The 19,836-nt window shown below is 43.2% G+C and overlaps 1 protein-coding gene across 1 annotated transcript in view; it reads left to right on the forward strand.

Annotated features, from left to right (window-relative positions):
• NAA15 (N-alpha-acetyltransferase 15, NatA auxiliary subunit) overlaps positions 1 to 19,836 on the forward strand; it is an 89,045-nt gene that overhangs the window by 57,640 nt on the left and 11,569 nt on the right. Inside the window, exon 19 of the mRNA XM_069743965.1 lies at positions 3,289 to 3,386. Within this exon, the coding sequence (XP_069600066.1) occupies positions 3,289 to 3,386 (98 nt within the window). The remainder of the gene's footprint in view (positions 1 to 3,288; positions 3,387 to 19,836) is intronic.

Below are 19,836 nucleotides of genomic sequence, written 5' to 3' on the forward strand. Positions count from 1 at the left end.
AGCACGATCGGCTCTGCTACATAGCAGCGATCTGCTGATCGCTGCTATGTAGCAGAATTGCACGTGTGCTGTGAGCGCCGACCACAGGGTGGCGCTCACAGCGACGGGCAATCAGTAACCATAGAGGTCTCAAGGACCTCTATGGCTACAATGGAGACGCATCGCCGACCCCCGGACATGTGACGGGGGTCGGCGATGACGTCATTTCCGGCCGCCTGGCCGGAAGCGGTAGTTAAATGCCGCTGTCTGCGTTTGACAGCGGCATTTAACTAGTTAATAGGTGCGGGCAGATCGCGATTCTGCCCGCGCCTATTACGGGCACATGTCAGCTGTTCAAAACAGCTGACATGTCCCGGCTTTGGTGCGGGCTCACCGCGGAGCCCTGCATCAAAGCAGGGGAGCCGGCATCGGACGGTATAGTACGTCCGATGCCGGTAAGGGGTTAATCTTCCCTCATAGCTAAGATTCTCCATGTCCATTATCAGGTTAGTGGCTTTCTTTGACTCTAGGACAAGGGTGTCAAACTGCATTCCTCAAGGGCTGCAAACAGGTCATGTTTTCAGGATTTCTTTGTTTTGCACAGGTGATAATTTAATCACCTACACACATAATGATTACAGCACCTTGTGCAAAGCTAAAGGCCCCTTCACATTAAGCGACGCTGCAGCGATACCGACAACGATCCGGATTGCTGCAGCGTCGCTGTTTGGTCGCTGGAGAGCTGTCACACAGACCGCTCTCCAGCGACCAACGATGCCGGTAACCAGGGTAAACATCAGGTAACTAAGCGCAGGGCCGCGCTTAGTAACCCGATGTTTACCCTGGTTACCATCCTAAAAGTAAAAAAAACAAACACTACATACTTACCTACCGCTGTCTGTCCCCGGCGCTCTGCTTCTCTGCACTCCTCCTGCACTGACTGTGAGCACAGCGGCCGGAAAGCAGAGCGGTGACGTCACCGCTCTGCTTTCCGGCTGACCGACGCTCACAGCCAGTACAGGAGGAGTGCAGAGCACAGCGCCGGGGACAGACAGCGGTAGGTAAGTATGTACTGTTTGGTTTTTTTACTTTAAGGATGGTAACCAGGGTAAACATCGGGTTACTAAGCGCGGCCCTGCGCTTAGTTACCCGATGTTTACCCTGGTTACCAGTGAAGACATCGCTGGATCGGTGTCACACACGCCGATCCAGCGATGTCCACGGGAGATCCAGCGACGAAATAAAGTTCTGGACTTTGTTCAGCGACCAACGATGGCACAGCAGGGGCCTGATCGTTGGTCGCTGTCACACATAGCGATTTCCTTAACGATATCGTTGCAACGTCACCAAAAGCAACTATATCGTTAACGATATCGTTATGTGTGAAGGTACCTTAAGGAAATCTTGAAAACACGCATGGTTTGCGGCCCTCGAGGAATGCAGTTTGACACCCCAGCTCTAGGACATCTATTCTATAAACCAAACTGCGTTTTCCAGATGGGGTCTGACTAAAGCTTTTTAAAGTAGTGGTATTACATAACTGTCCCAAAATTCCATGCCTCTATTAATACACAACAATTTCCTATTGGCATTAGATGCTGTTCTTTAGTCTGTGATCTACAAGTATAACCAGATCCTTCACTTCAATTGACCTTCCTATTTTTATTCCACACTAGAACATATGATGCCCACATATTATTAGTACCTAGGTGCAAAGCTTTACATTGAACCTCATATGCCAAGTGGATGCCCAAACACTCAGTTTGAACAAGCCTGCTTATGAACATTTTCCACATATTGCACTATATTACACGGCTGGTGTCATCTGCAAAAATAGAAACAATATTATTAATCCAGTCTTCTGCATCATTAATAAATCAGTTAAATAGCGGACCCAGCACTGTACTTTGGGGTACATCACTTGCTACCAAAGACCATTCAAAGTAGCACTCAATCACCCCAACTTCTTGGGTGCAGTGTTTTTGAGTCATTTTTTGATCCAATTACAAACCTTTCTTTTTAAGCTTATAGCCCTTAATTGACCCATTAGGAGTCTGTGGGGCAGTCTCAAACGCCATAGCAAAGTTCGAAAACGCTATATCCAGAGCTACCCCTCGGTCCAGGCTTGTACTCACCTCTTCATAAAAATGAACCGGGTTAAAATTCTTTCCTTAGTAAACCCATACTGGTCATCGTGTATAATGTTCCCTTCCATCACATACTCCTGTATAGAAGCCCTTTGGACATTTTTCCCATAATCTAATATATAATTGCCTAGAATACTACTTCCTGCAATTTGTGCCAACTTCCGTGGCTTTGTCCGGAGCTAATGTCCGGAGCTAATGTCCGGAGATAAGTGACGTCAACAGTGTCCAGTGTCTGATTGGTTGCCGCCTGCTGCGAGCGACCAATCAGAAACGTGCCGTACTGTGACACACTCCGCCCGCCATTTTGGTGTGATTTTTGAATTTTTACCTCACCGCAAGTTTCTACTGCGTGGAGGCGGGCCCAGTGACGTTGCTCTTCAAGCTCCTGCCGAATTTCGTCAAAAAAATGATAATACCATTTACCAAAACTATATATATTTAGTTGTGAAATTTTCACACCAATTTTGAACTTTTGTTTGGTGTTTTCTCCATATACTGCCTATTATTTTTGTTCTTTCTTACTATTATTTATTAATTGTATTATTCTTACATTTGAATAAATAAAGTATATATGGATTCTAGACTCCCGATTCTTTAGAATCGGGCTGCCATCTAGTAATGGATAAAAGAGTAACCGTTGTGTTAATTTTTATTTCATAAATCAATAGTACATGTGAATCTTAGCAACTTTGTAATATATCTTATCAGAGAAATGTACTTATTTCTCTGCCAGAATTGAGCGGTCATTATCAAAAACCTCCTTCTGATGTAAAATTTGTATCCAGTGAAGACACTCTCCCATTACTGAGATAAGAGATGGCAGCTAAAGGCCTTTTGAAAATGGACACCACATTAGTGTTGTTCCACTCGCCTGGCACTGATCCAGTCACTAGAGTCTCTAAAAATTCTGTACAGGCGCCCAGCAGTAACTGAGTGGAGTTCCTTAAGAACTTGGGCTATGAACTGACAACAGCCTTCGTGGACACCTTCCAAATGGAGATATCACACCAAACAGCGGGATTTAACATTGTGCACTCCATATAGTGATAGTGCTCATCTGTCATACATGTAAGCAGCAGTCGCTTAATGGTTAAGAATGGATAATTTGTGTCCATGTTTGAGTCATATTAATATAGGTGTTTTTTTTCTCTCCATTTTACAGCTGCCAAAATGATGTATTATCTGGACCCTTCTAGTCAGAAACGAGCAGTGGAGTTGGCCACCGCATTGGATGAATCGCTCACAAACAGAAGCCTCCAGGTAATGGCTTTTGTCCTTTCTGTCTGAGTAGGGCCTGGATAGGTGCAGCATTTGATCTTATGGTTTGTTGAGGACATGATTTTATTTGGCCAATTTTCAAATTATATGTGATGTCTAAAAGGTTTATACGTTTCATTTCATTTTTTTTAACCCTTCGCTCATCTGAGAAAAAAAAAGCATGCATGAATAGATATTTCCCATGATGCAAATAATATTTATTAATATTCTGCATTTGCATTTCTCTCCAGGTATGTTCTCAGTAGTACTATAGTGTTTTTTTGTTTTTTTTTCTTTTACACGTCAGTTTTCCTGTAAGCATATTCAACTTGTGTTTGCAATGGAATCACTGACCCTCAGATTTCAGCAGCAAATTTTGCATTTTGAACTGCCATGAGTAAAGACACATTCAGTGAAATGAAAAAGCTTTGTGAACATACAATAATAGTGCTAACCAGGCTTTTCATTTGCTGGATTATCTTTGGCATAGACCCTCATTGTATGATCCATAGTGATTCCAACTGATCAGCAGAATGAAAGGGCCATGGTTCTCACAATCGCACCATGACCCCTTTATAAAGAAACCACAACTTAAATAAGAGTATATTAAGGGGGTCGTCTAGTCTAGACACCCAATCTTTATCCTAAGTTTGCATTGTTTTTTTTTGTGTGTGGAAAAAGTATAAGGATTCTTGGGATAGGGTCTTTTACAACATATTTACACATGTTTTAAGTATGTTTAAAAAAATGTTATACGGGGGCGTGGCCTAGCTCTGGACATGTGAGGGTGCAGGAGCTGTGAGCTCTCTAGCTTTTTCCCAAATACAGCGTCAGGAAAGCGACTATATGAGGATAAAAAGAAATTTTATTGACATTACTTAATAGCCGTAACTACGAGCATCAAAACGACACCAAAACGGAGACTCTAGATGGAATGCAGCTGAAGTTATCCAGCACGCTTTACTCTGCCTGACAAGGAACTAGTGGAGCCGCCATTTTGGAGCTCCCATCTGCCTCGTGCTGACAGAGTACCCGGTGCAGCTCATCGTCTGCAGCCTGGGTTCCCTCTGCTTGTGAGGACCTGACACAGAGGAGCGAAGAAACGTCCCACCATCAAGCAGCTGAAGAAACCAGAGACTGCCACCTTCCCTAATTCACAACATAGCGGTGTCTAGACAGGGGAGCTTCCCCACCGCTACACAGAGAAAATGGCGCGGACCGGCAGCTAAGAGGGGCGCCAGATAACCAGACGCACTAGGACCAACTGCGTAGCAAAGGAGGATTGGAGAGGCACTCCGGCCACCCGTAGGAGCAACCACTTGGACAGGCCACCGCAGAGCCGGAACCGCCTGACTCATCGCTGCTTGCTCCTGCGCGCCACTGCGGTGACAAGCGCTGCCACAGCGAGGACCCGGGGAGATCAGCGACCGCTCCTGAGCCTTCCTCGGACCATCTTGGGGACGCCGCTCCTGTTAGCAGCGGCGACGCCGGACACAGCTGCGAGCACAGGCAGCTTCACTGGAGATCACAGCAGACAAGCACACAGACACTAGCGCCGGAGGACCGCAACGAGGAGCAGAAGAGAGAGCCGCATTGCCTGCGGCGACGGCCGACAGGAGCACCTACTCCAAGCCGCATCGCAGCAGGATCACCGTTCCTGACCCCTGCAGCGACGTGGGACAACAGCTGGAGGCGCCGCTTCTAACCCCCACAGCCACATCTATAAGTCGGAGCACAACAGCGTCGGTGCCCTCCCTGCACACTGAGGCACAAGGTAAGCCCGGTGGCGGAAATCCCCCTTAGACACTAACGAGCCGCAAATAAAAAGCATAAGGAAGGGGATTCACCCCGGTCTGTCCGGCGGGAGATAAAGCTGTGGAAGTAATAAGGCATTGCTAAATACCACCCCGGGACTGACGCTGAGGAATGCGAACGAGGTACTGTTTGGGCGGGAAGCCTGCTGTGGAACACTATTAAAATAACATAAACCCTCTAACATTTGGGGTCCGGGAGCCAGCCCCTCGCATTATAGTCCACAAACTGCACACAAGCTCTGGGGTTTGTCACAATAAATCTCCCATATTCTACAGAGCTTAGGATATACAACATCCATAGTAAAACCTGATCTTGTGACTCCTTCTCAGCGCCACAGTGCCACCTGGTGGATAAATTAATGTTTCTAAGTGACAACAGAGAATCTGAAGACAATAGCTGCATTTAAAGAGACAGTACCAATTTTGAGATACACGGACGTTGTTTCTCTTATCTTCTTAAGTATTTAAAGCTGAGAATTTGACTGCTGAAAATAGAGGATTTAATCTAAATAACTCGCATACTCATTACAATTCCTAAATGGAATAAAGGTCTGAAAACAAAAAATCACTACAAAATCAAAAGGAAACTTCTGCATCCTATTCCAGATCATATACAGACATTTCCAACCTGTCGAGCCCAATTAAATTTAGATCTCCTCAAAAAGCTGACGACCCAAAAACTCATAAAATAACAACGCAACCAAACGGTGCTAAATCCACTTCTCCAAAAGCCGCTCCTACTCAACGGTCTAATCCTATCAAAACAAATTTAGATACCAGGAGCAAAAATCTCCCCTCCGCGAAGGTTGTGTCTTCAGCATTGAGTCAGCTTATGGACACCACTGTATCGGCCAAGAGAGGCGCACCGGAGGAGGAGAGAAATTCGGACTCTGAAAGTAAAAATAAAAAGACCGACCAGAATCAGAACCAAATACTCCAAAAATGAGCCACGAGGAATTATTTTATCAAAAAATAACCTCATTAATTGACCAGAAATTAGATACGGGTTTCGCTAAACATAATGCCTCTTTTGAGGAGGTCTGCAGAGGCTTTACCCAAAAACTGGAACTCTATGAATCCAAAATAACTGACCTTGAAACTAAAACAGACTCACTAACCAGCCAAAATATTGTTTTAAAAAAAGAAATTAACGACCTCCGAACCAAAATGGCAGACTTAGAGGATAGGAGTCGGAGAAATAATTTGAAAATCAGAGGTATCCCAGAGGAAGTAGGACAATCAGAACTACCAGACTTTGTTAAAACTATCTTTAAAAAAACGATTCCAAGTCTCAGCACTATGGACCTTTGCATTGACAGAATCCATAGACTCCCTAAACCCAAAGGCATACTAGCAGACAAACCAAGGGATACGATCCTTCGCCTACACTTTTTCGGCACTAAGGAAAAGATACAGGATTATGTTAAAAATAAGGGCTCGCTTCCGGAGCCTTACCACCAACTAAAAATATTCACAGATCTCTCAAAACACACTCTGGACACCCGCAGATCTTTCAAGCCCTTAATAGATATTTTAAGAGGGAAAAATATCCAATACAGATGGGGATTCCCTACCAAGTTGATGTTCAGCTACAGAGACAAATTCGTTGTGATTAATACCTTGGAGGAGGGACTGGCACTTTTTAAATCTCACTCCTGATTTTATTTCATTTTAAGGATCTAAAGAGACTCCGGAAAACTTATGGCTAACGCTTCCTCTATAATCGTAGGGAAAAGGTGGAGAGTCAATCTTTCATGAACTTTTCCCCCAACAGGTCGAGACTTCCTTAGGGAACAGACCCAGTTTTGAATTTCTTGTTCATACCAGTTTTATTGTATTGTATTTGACAAACCGTTTCTTTTGATTGTTAATCCTTTTATCTTTTCTTGGTGTTCCTACAGCTCCTTTAATATACCGGATTATGCAGCTAAAATGTATGTCCTACAATGTCAGAGGGCTTAATAGCCCATGGAAAAGGTACGCGTTGTGGAAAGAAATTAAGCAATCACATGCAGACATCGTATGCATTCAGGAATCGAAATTTAAAAAAGGTAGCCATCCAAATTTCACCCACAGGGACTTTCTACACTCTTTCTCATCTTCATCACCCAAAAGAAAGGCAGGAGTAATCACGTTAATAAAAGATACGGTGCCATTCCATCTTGTTGAGGAGGTGGTGGATCCCGCCGGCAGGTACCATATTCTAATTTGTGAAATCAACTCAACTCAGTGTACAATCGTTAATGTGTACTGCCCTAACACAAAACAGCTGAGCTTTCTCAATAAAGTGATGAAGAAAGTCCAGTCAAAAAAGAAGGGCAATTTATTTATTTTGGGAGACTTTAATATGGTGCCTGACGGAGGTTTGGATTCCACGTCTTTAACTCGCCACTTAACATGTAACCTCAATAAATGGATTCAAAACAATGAGCTATACGACACTTTCAGGTGTCTAAATTCTTCATCCAGAGAGTACTCACTATTTTCATCAGTACATAAAACCTCTGCGAGAATAGACTTGCTTCTCACAGACGTATTCACCCTCAATAAAATAAAAAGCTCAGCCATACTAGACATGTCAATCTCGGACCACTCTCCCATCATATTCGAAATGTGGATCGGCCCATTCTTTAAAAATTCTACTTTATGGAGGTGCAATGACTTCCTATTGAACATCCCAGAGTATAGAAATGAAATTGTCACGACATTAAAACAATATTTCAAAGAAAACGATACTGAGGGGATGAACCCACTCACAGTGTGGTGTGCCCATAAGGCAGTAATAAGGGGGAAATTGATTCAAATAGCAGCAAGACACAACTCCAAAAAAATAGAAAAAATTAAAACTATACAAAAACAAATAAATATAAAGGAAAATGATCTCTCTAAAACAAACATAAAATCTCAGCAAGTTTACAGGGAAATCCTCAATTTGAGACAGGAACTAAACAGGGCTATCCTTGATGACTTTGATAAAATTGTTAGAGTGTCAAAGTTTAGAGTGTACTCTGAGACGAACAAACCAACGAGGTTCATGATGTCCAAACTGAAGAATGAGAGAGTTCGTAGCAGAGTATATAAAATAAAAAATGCAGCTGGAGATATAAAACAACACCCAATTGATATAGTAGAGGAATTCGCTTCTTATTATATGAAACTATACAACCTAAACGGAGAAAATCCTAACTCTCAACCAGATCCCCAAAAAATAACAGAGTTCTTTGATAAACTACAACTTTCTAAAATCAGCCCATCAGACCTGTCACAACTTAACGCACCAATAACAATCTCAGAAATTACAGAAACGGTAAACTCACTAAAATTACAAAAATCACCAGGCCCAGACGGACTAACAAACGAATACTTCAAAAACTTTGCAGATATACTTATTCCTTACATGGCAAAAATTTTCAACCAGGTTTCGGGGGGTGGGATCTTCCCTGGAGAGATGTTGGAGGCAACACTTATTATGATTCCCAAGTCATCAAGTAATCTAGAAGAGGTGAAGAATTTTCGCCCAATTTCCCTGATAAATTCAGACTTAAAATTTTTCTCCAAATTATTAGCTACAAGATTGAAAGGAATCCTACCAAGGCTAATCAATGATGACCAATCAGGCTTCATTGAAGGCAGGCAAACTTCCGATAGCACTAGGAGGCTTATAAACATTATTAATAGAATTAATTCTACCCGAACCCCCTCAATTCTCCTAACACTGGATGCCGAGAAAGGCGTTCGATAGTCAATTGGGCTTACTTAAAAAGTGTTCTTTTAAATTTTGGTTTCAACAACAAATGGATAGAAACTGTTTTTACACTGTACTCCAAGCCAAGTGCCAAAGTTTACATAAATAGCACCTTATCAAAATCATTCTATATAAATAATGGCACAAGACAGGGGTGTCCCCTCTCGCCACTGCTGTTCGCCTTGGCGATAGAACCATTAGCCGAAGCAATTCGCATAAATGAAAAAATCACGGGGATTTACACACCGACTAAACAATTCAAAATAAGTCTATTTGCAGACGACATGCTGCTTTCACTCACAAATCCGTCACAATCCATTGCAACACTTCTTGAGATAGTAGAGGAATTTTCACAAATATCAAACTTTAAAATTAATAACAGTAAATCGAAAATCCTACAATTTTACCTTACAAACACCACAATAAACTCTATTAAAAATAATTCAGAGTTCGGCTGGGAAGAAGAACAAATATCACACCTAGGCATTGTGTTCAAAAAAACAATACGTAGCACAGTTAATGCAAATTGCGAGACATTTCTGACCAATATCTCAAGAGATCTCCAACCCTGGGGAATTATAGGCTTGTCGTGGATGGGTAGAGTATTAGCGATAAAAACGGTGATACTTCCGAAAATTTTATACATTTTCAGGGCTCTCCCTCTTATCTTCCCAATAACTTTTTTTAATAGCTACAACAAAAAAAATCTTCTCCTTTGTTTGGGGAGAGAAGAGAGCTAGAGTAGACAGAACAGTTCTTTCTAAACATAAATGTTATGGAGGAATGGGGATACCAAACATTTTAGCTTATTACCACGCTAACCTAATCAAACAAAGCCAATACTGGATAACTGAAGATGTCAAACCATCTTGGATGGATCTAGAAAAGGACCATAGCATCTCAAGCCCTCTTAAAAATCTCCTCCTCAATCATATATTCAACTTAAAAAAATACAAACTAAATCACCCTATTTTTCTGGCAATTACCCAATCTTGGGATCATCTTGCCTCATTGAACAAAACGGAGAAGTCAAAACTGAAAGAGAATTTTCCAATTTCCCTGATTGCTTCTGTTTACGGATTCTCGGTACCTGAACTCTGGACAAAAAATGGCATCCGAAAGTTGGGAGACATTCTCGCAACTGATAGATTGCTCAGTTTTTCCGAGATTAAAAACAAATTCAAGATACCCTCCTCAGACTTTATGCAATATTGCATGGTTAAGGAGTACCTTCAAAATTTCATCTGTATGGTTCCCCCGAAAACAGAAGTAATCCATCTCCTTCTAAACAACCCAACTCATAAAATCTTCTGGTGCACTAAATTTCTTTACGGTACTTTCAATAAGGATAGCGAGTTCATAAAAAATAAATATATGGTCAAGTGGGAGAGAGATCTCCAGTTCTGTGCAACAAAGGAAGAATGGGAGAAAGCAATAAAAAATTCATACTCTTCAAATATATCCATACCGCTACATGAATCATTTTATAAATTATTAACAAGATGGTATCTGACTCCGTCTAGGATAGCACACTTCAAACCTGGCTCGTCTCCATTATGCTGGAGAGGGTGTGGGCTAAAGGGAGATCTGAAACACATATTCTGGACATGCCCAGTTCTCACAGAGTTATGGAATAAGATTTCTACATATATCGGTGAACTTCTTGATAAGAATTTCACTCTTTCCCCACAGACAGCACTCTTTTTCTTGGACCTCGAAGAGGTACATCACTCAACCAAAAAGGTCATAATTCATTTGTTACTGATAACTAAAAACTTGATCGCCACCTTCTGGCGAAGATCTGACATACCAAGGTTCTCTGACATTGTGGACAGACTAAAGACGCATAATACCCTGGATTTAAAATTTGCAATAGCTAATGGATGTTTGCATAAATACGACAAAAAATGGAGCATTTGGAACACTAAACACCAAACCTTAGATTAGTTAATGTTATTTTATTAAATTTCTTTTCGTTTCTAGATTAATGGTAGCTGCCGTGCTACTTTGATGTATATAGTTCTGAATTTAGAAATTCATGGAAGCTTATCTATTCAAGACAGCTCAATACTGTAGCAAATATACAAATAATTACAAATCTGTCTATTACCAATAAAGTTGTTTTTCTTTCCTCTCCCTCTCCCAACCCCTCACCTCCCCCCTCTATCCCAATTACTAATGCGAAATATCACACATATAAATAAAATGCAGATGTCTTGAAATTGTTAAAATGTTCAATAAAAATGTTTGAAACAAAAAAATGTTATACCGCAAAAAGAGTATCAATAAGTACTGTAAAACTGCAGTGAAATGGACAAAACAACTGGTAAACAGTGGCCGCAATCCCAGCTGTTGTACTTTGTCTACTGAAACAAAAATACTAAGAGGTTCTTAATTACTGTGATTGTCGCGATCTCCAGTAGCAGAATTTAAAAAAAAACAAACTGAAAATTAAAATCATGGCACCATGCTGAAAATACTGTGTTGACTTTTGGCACAATTTGGAGGCCTGTCAAAATTACAAAAAAGAATTTCGACTTGATTCTTATACACGAGATAGGCATTTGGTTCTTGAAATATGCTGGCCACAGATTTGAAAAAAAGTGGTTAAAAGAAAAACTTATTGAAGTTTCGTACTGATTACACAGGGTCACTTTTGCTTATGATCAATCAGCTTTTTCGGGACCATAGAGTGATTTTTTTCCTCGTGCTAATAAAATGCCTGCAGAGCTGCTCTCTTTTCTGCGATGAGATCTGCCGTCTTGAGCAGAGTCAGACGAACGCTACCCTGAGCGATTTAACAAACCTCGTCCTACATGCCTACATTTCAGCTTGCTGTCCAATAGTCATTCCCATCATGACTATTACTTTAAGAATTGGCATAAATCCCTTGCCAAAGTACATAGCTATGTTCACAATCTTGGCACCCAAATGAAGATGTTTCGGTGAAAAAGTCCAAATGGGTGAGTTGAGCGATTTGTTGTTGTTTTGCGTTTCTACTCCAACACAATGTTCCAGCCAATCATCCGATGACAGCTCTTCATACATTGGCTTTCTTACAGCCAATACCTTGGCAGTAAGAGGTGGTTTATTGTGATGGAAATTGTGAGTGTACCTTTAGCTTTACACCACTTGCACCAGCTCTTTACCCGGTGGGCAGTTGTCATGTTGCCATTCTTTGTATTCTTCAATATTGTAGTCCCTTTTTTGTTCCACATACTACACGCTTCGCACGACCTTTAACCACAGCATCGACTACTTTATTGAATGTTTTCCAATTAGAGTAGACACACCAAATGAAAATGTGCATGCTTACCCCCCCCCCCCCCCCCCTTAATGTTCCATCGCCGGAAACCGTTAAAGGGAACCTGTCAGCAGGCTTGTGTACAGTAACTTACAGACACTGTCAGGTTGGCGACATTGTACTGATTAAAATGATACCTGGGTTGATGAAATCCATCTTGTGGTTGTTTAATCTTTAATTTCAGTTTTGAGTTAATGATATGCTCGTGCTCCAGGATGGGGCTGTGTGTGTGTGTGTTTGGGGGGTCTTCATGTGGTGCTCTGAAGGTATTCATGTGTATGGCTTCTGCCCCCTGGTTTACATAATGAATAATATATATCTTGGTGAAAAAACCCTTTTGCAGGAGCTGCTAGCAGCACCTGCAGTACAGCGTGATCGCATATTTATTCAATTATATACACATTTGTTTGATGTAATCCTGAAGTTCCTAATAAAAATAAAAATCTGTTTGAAAATGGCGCTGCCGGCACCTGCGCAGTAGCAGCTATCGGTGACCTGATAGCTGCTACTTCTGAGGCGGTGCCATCTTGCTAGAGGAAAAAAAAATTTCCTCCAAGATGTATATTTTTTTATCTAGCAAGATGGTGTCACCTGCGCAGTAGCAGTTATCAGGTCACCAATAGCTGCTACTGCGCAGGTGTCGGCAGCGCCATTTTCAAACCATTTTTTTTAGGAACTTAAGGATTACATCAAACAACTGTGTATATAATTCACTACATATGCGATCATGCTGCTGCGCAGGTTTCTTTGGGGTTTTTTCCAAGATATATATAATATTCATTATGTAAATTAGGAGGCAGGTCACTGAGGGATCAGTGACCTGCCAGCAGTCTTAATTATGAATACCTAATCAGGTCACCACATGAAGACCCTCCCCACAGGCCGCCCCGGAGCACAAGCATATTATTAACTCAAAGCTGAAAATAAAGATTAAACAACAACCGTAAGACAAATTTCATCAACCAAGGTACTGTATTTTTCAGACTATAAGACACACTTTATCCCCAAAACATGTTTTGGGGAAAACGAGGATGCGTCTTATAGTCGGAATGTACCATACTTACAATTAGCAAGTTGTCAGCAGGAGTAGGGCGATTCTTCCGGGGGTCTGAAGCTGCAGGGCGATGATCTCCCATCCCAGTGCGGCAGGTTTCTAGGTGGTGCGGCGGCTCCGGCGACATTTTGTGAAAGTCTGAAGCCCCCGTACTTCCATTGCATCGATACTGTGGCCTCTGGGAAAATGGCTGCCAGAGGCGGCGCATGCGCAGATTGCTCTTGTTGCCAAGATCTCTATCTGCGCATGTGCCTCTTCCGGCGGCCATTTTTCCGGAGGCCATAGCATCGAGGCAATGGAAGTGCGGGGGCTTCGGGCTTTCACAAAATGTCGCCAGAGCCCCCGCACCAGCGAGCGCCGCCGAACCAGCGAGCACCGCCAAAGTTGCTGCACCAGTCTCGGTCATATCATCGCCAAACCACCAAACACCCCCTTTGACTCCGCTCCATTATCATCCCCCAGGGTAAGCTGAATTCAGGATGGTAAAACTGGCCCCATTTGACACATTCATTTTTTTTCCTCCCATTTTTCTTCATTTTGGGGTACGTCTTATAGTCCAAAAAAATACGGCTTTCCAAAGCGTTTGATACCGTGCCGCACAAGAGGTTGGTACACAAAATTAGAATGCTTGGTCTGGGGGAAAATGTGTGTAAATGGGTTAGTAACTGGCTTAGTGATAGAAAGCAGAGGGTGGTAATAAATGGTATAGTCTCTAACTGGGTCGCTGTGACCAGTGGGGTACCGCAGGGGTCAGTATTGGGACCTGTTCTCTTCAACATATTCATTAATGATCTGGTAGAAGGTTTACACAGTAAAATATCGATATTTGCAGATGATACAAAACTATGTAAAGCAGTTAATACAAGAGAAGATAGTATTCTGCTACAGATGGATCTGGATAAGTTGGAAACTTGGGCTGAAAGGTGGCAGATGAGGTTTAACAATGATAAATGTAAGGTTATACACATGGGAAGAAGGAATCAATATCACCATTACACACTGAATGGGAAACCACTGGGTAAATCTGACAGGGAGAAGGACTTGGGGATCCTAGTTAATGATAAACTTACCTGGAGCAGCCAGTGCCAGGCAGCAGCTGCCAAGGCAAACAGGATCATGGGGTGCATTAAAAGAGGTCTGGATACACATGATGAGAGCATTATACTGCCTCTGTACAAATCCCTAGTTAGACTCAGGAAGGATATAATGGAACTAGAGAGAGTACAAAGGAGGGCAACAAAATTATTAAAGGGGATGGGAGAACTACAATACCCAGATAGATTAGCGAAATTAGGATTATTTAGTCTAGAAAAAAGACGACTGAGGGGCGATCTAATAACCATGTATAAGTATATAAGGGGACAATACAAATATCTCGCTGAGGATCTGTTTATACCAAGGAAGGTGACGGGCACAAGGGGGCATTCTTTGCGTCTGGAGGAGAGAAGGTTTTTCCACCAACATAGAAGAGGATTCTTTACTGTTAGGGCAGTGAGAATCTGGAATTGCTTGCCTGAGGAGGTGGTGATGGCGAACTCAGTCGAGGGGTTCAAGAGAGGCCTGGATGTCTTCCTGGAGCAGAACAATATTGTATCATGCAATTATTAGGTTCTGTAGAAGGACGTAGATCTGGGGATTTATTATGATGGAATATAGGCTGAACTGGATGGACAAATGTCTTTTTTCGGCCTTACCAGCTATGCTATGTTACTATGGTAATAACAATCTCTATTTATATAGCGCCAACATATTCCGCAGCGCTTTACAGTCTACCAGTTAATACACAAGTCATCTACTATATAATTGTCTAAGGGTCACTTCCGTCTTTCTGTCACGGATATTCATTGGTCGCGGCCTCTGTCTGTCATGGTAATCCAAGTCGCTGATTGGTCGCGGCAAAACAGCCACGACCAATCAGTGACGGGCACAGTCTGGAAGAAAATAGCCGCTCCTTACTCCCCGCAGTAACTGCCCGGCGCCCGCATACTCCCCTCCAGTCACCGCTCACACAGGGTTAATGCCGGCGGTAACGGATTGCGTTATGCCGCGGGTAACGCACTCCGTAACCGCTCCTATTAACCCTGTGTCCCCATCTTTTTACTATTGATGCTGCCTATGCGGCATCAATAGTAAAAAAAAAAATGTAATGTTAAAAATAAAAAAAAACAAAAAACCTGCTATTCTCACCCTCTGTAGTCCGCCGAGCTGCAAGCGCCTGCTGCCATCTACCGTTCACGGCGATGTATTGCAAAATTACCCAGAAGACTTTGCGGTCTCGCTGGATCCCTGGGGTGAGTATATAACTATTATTTTAATTATTTTTTTAATAGGGATATGGTGCCCACACTGCTGTATACTACGTGGGCTGTGTTAGATACCGCGTGGCTGCTATGTACTACATAGGCAGTGTTATATACTATGTGGCCTGTGTGATATACTCCGTGGGCTGTGCTATATACTGCGTGGGCTGTGCTATATATTACGTGGCCACTGTTATATATTACGTGGCCACTGTTATATACTGCGTGGGCAGTGTTATATACTACATGGCTGTGATATATTACGTGGCCAGTGTTATATACTGCGTGGCCTGAGTTATATACTACGTCGCCTGTGTTATATACTGCATGGCTGCTATATACTGCGTGGGCTGTGTTATATAGTACGTGGCTGTGTTATATATTGTGTGGCCACTGTTATATATTACGTGGCCTGTATTAATGCATCGGGTATTCTACAATATGTATGTATCTAGCAGCCACATAATATATAGCACAGGCCACATAGTATTTGTCTGCTATATACTACATGGCTCCTATATACTGCATGGCTCCTATATACTACGTGGCCTGTGCTATATACTATGTGGCTGCTATATACATACATAAATACATATTCTAGAATACCCAATGCGTTAGAATCAGGCCACCATCTAGTAAGTAATAACGTTAGCGATAATACAATAATTAAAGCAAAATAAGACAACCCTGCTCGTGAGAGCTTACAATCTACAATGAGGTGGTGGTGGCGGGGGGACGAAAAAGTACAGGCTCTTATTTACACTGATGGTCCAGCCATCTTCGGGGAGTGGGGGATAGATATAGGCTGCATGAGGTACCAGATGTGTTTTAGGGAGTGCCTTAAACTGTGTAAATTGTGGATAATCCTAATTTCTTGGGGTGAGAGCATTCCAGAGGATTGGCGCGACCCGGGAGAAGTCTTGGAGCTGGGAGTGGGAGGCACGGATTAGTACAGAGGTTAGTCAAAAGTCACTTGCAGAGAGTAACGAACGGGTAGGCTCCTCTCCTCTTCTCGTCCGACTACATGCACCACCGACCCCATTCCCTCATATCTCCTCCAGTCTCTCTCTCCAGTTGTCACAACTCACCTAACTACAATCTTTAATCTCTCCCTCTCCTCTGGCATTTTCCCCTCCTCCTTCAAACACTCTATCATTACTCCATTACTCAAAAAACCCACCCTCGACCCATCCTGCACAAACAACTACAGACCAGTCTCCAATTTCCCCTTCATCTCTAAACTCTTGGAGCGACTGATATACTCCCGCCTTACCTGTTACCTCTCCACTCACTCCCTCCTAGACCCTTCACAGTCCGGTTTCCACCCCCTACATTCGACAGAAACTGCACTCAAAGTGACCAATGACCTTCTGACAGCAAAATGTAACGGTGACCACTCTCTGCTCATTCTTCTCGACCTTTCTGCCGCTTTCGACACTGTTGACCACCATCTATTCTCTAGGCTCCAGTCACTTGACATTAAGGACACTGCTTTCTCCTGGTTCTCCTATCTTTCTGACCGCTCCTTCAGTGTTCTGTTCTCTGGCTCCACTTCATCTCCTCTTCCTCTCACTGTCGGGGTACCTCAGGGCTCAGTCCTTGGCCCCCTTCTCTTCTCTCTCTACACGGCCCCAATTGGACAGACCATCAGCAGATTTGGCTTTCAGTACCATCTTTATGCCGATGACACACAACTATACACATCCTCCCCTGACCTTACCCCTGCAGTACTACAGAACGCCACTGACTGTCTGTCCGCAGTCTCCAACATCATGTCTGCTCTCTATCTGAAACTCAACCTCTCCAAAACTGAACTTCTTCTGCTCCCGCCATCTACTAACCTCCCTAAATCTGACATTTCCCTCTACGTGGGTGGCACCATAATAACACCCCGGCAGCAGGCGCGCTGTCTGGGTGTTATGTTTGACTCCAATCTCTCCTTCACTCCCATATACAATCTCTTGCCCGCTCGTGCCGCTTACACCTAAAGAACATCTCTAGAATCCGCCCTTTTCTCACCATGGAAACAACAAAAACCCTCACTGTCGCCCTGATCCACTCACCCCTGGACTACTGCAATGCTCTATTAATTGGCCTCCCCCTTACTCGACTTTCCCCACTCCAGTCTATCCTTAATGCAGCAGCCAGGGTCGTCCATCTGGCTAATCGTCACTCGGACTCGTCCGCTCTTCGCAAGTCGTTACACTGGCTGCCCATTCATTACAGGATACAATTCAAAGTACTTGTTCTCACCCACAAAGCTCTCCACAGTGCGGCACCCCCATACATCTCCTCCCTCATTTCTGTCTATCGGCCTAACCGACCGCTGCGCTCTGCAAATGACTTTCGACTAGTGTTGAGCGATACCGTCCGATACTTGAAAGTATCGGTATCGGATAGTATCGGCCGATACCCGAAAAATATCGGATATCGCCGATACCGATATCCGATACCAATACAAGTCAATGGGACATCAAGTATCGGAAGGTATTCTCATGGTTCCCAGGGTCTGAAGGAGAGGAAACTCTCCTTCAGGCCCTGGGATCCATAGGGATGTGTAAAATAAAGAATTAAAATAAAAAATATTGATATATTTACCTCTCCGGCGGCCCCTGAACTCAGCGCGGGTAACCGGCAGGCTTTGTTGTTCAAAATCAGCGCTTTTAGGACCTGAGAATCACGTCCCGGCTTCTGATTGGTCGCGGGCCGCCCATGTGACAATCACAAGCCGCTACGTCTTTGAAAGCCATTAACGCGCTCATTTTTAAAAATGAGCGCGTTAATAGCTTGCGGTGACGTCGCGGCTTGTGATTGGTCGCGTGGCGGTCACATGGGCGGCCCGCGACCAATCAGAAGCCGGGACGTGATTCTCAGGTCCTAAAAGCGCTGATTTTGAACAACGAAGCCTGCCGGTTACCCGCGCTGAGTCCAGGGGCCGCCGGAGAGGTAAATATATCAATATTTTTTATTTTAATTCTTTATTTTACACATCTCTATGTATCCGATACCGATACCCGATACCACAAAAGTATCGGATCTCGGTATCGGAATTCCGATACCGCAAGTATCGGCCGATACCCGATACTTGCGGTATCGGAATGCTCAACACTACTTTCGACTAACCTCTGTACTAATCTGTACCTCCCACTCCCGACTCCAAGACTTCTCCCGTGCTGTGCCAATCCTCTGGAATGCTCTACCCCAAGATATTAGGACCATCCACAATTTGCATAGTTTTAGGCGTTCGCTCAAAACACATTTGTTCAGAGCAGCCTATCACATTCAGTAATCAATCATTTTATGTCTGTGTGTGTGTGTGTAGCCCATTCACTATCTCCATCTATCCCCCACCCCCTGAAGATGGCTGGACCATCATTGTAAATACATCATTGTAAATACACACCTGTACTTTGTATCTCCCCCCATTTCATTGTAGATTGTAAGCTCTCACGAGCAGGGTCGTTTTATTTCGCTTTAAAGGGACACTGTCACCTGAATTTGGAGGGAACCATCTTCAGCCATGGAGGCGGGGTTTTTGTGTGTTTGATTCACCCTTTCCTTACCCGCTGACTGCAATATTGGATTGAAGTTCATTTTCTGTCCTCCATAGTACACGCCTGCACAAGGCAAGATTACCTTGTGCAGGCATGTACTACGGAGGACAGAGAATGAACTTCAATCCAATATTGCAGCCAGCATGCAGCCAGCGGGTAAGGAAAGGGTGAAACAAAAACCCCGCCTCCATGGCTGAAGATTGTTCCCTCCAAATTCAGGTGACAGTGTCCCTTTAATTATTGTATTGTTAACGTTGTTACTGTTTGTGTTTGAAACTGTTACACTGTAAAGCGCTGCGGAATATGTTGGCGCTATATAAATAAAGATTATTATTATTATTATTATTATAAACAGAAATGAGGGAGGAGATGTAGGGGGGGTGCCGCACTTTGGAGAGCTTTGTGGGTGAGAACAAGCAGTTTAAATTAATCCTATAACGAATGGGCAGCCAGTGCAATGACTCGCTCAGAGCGGGCGCTTTAATCAGTATAACGGTGCCAACCTGACAGTGTCTGTAGGTTACTGAGCAGAATCCTGCCGACAGGTTTCCTTTAAATGTGTTGCAACATATCCAGCTGCCTCATTCTTTGCAATAACTTTGCACACTGTAGATGCTTCTCTATATATTTGTCATCGCACGTGTAAGATGTGTTTATAGCCATGCCATGGCAAATGTCCATG

The sequence above is a fragment of the Ranitomeya imitator genome, chromosome 1, assembly GCF_032444005.1.
Source record: "Ranitomeya imitator isolate aRanImi1 chromosome 1, aRanImi1.pri, whole genome shotgun sequence".
NCBI lineage: Eukaryota > Metazoa > Chordata > Amphibia > Anura > Dendrobatidae > Ranitomeya > Ranitomeya imitator.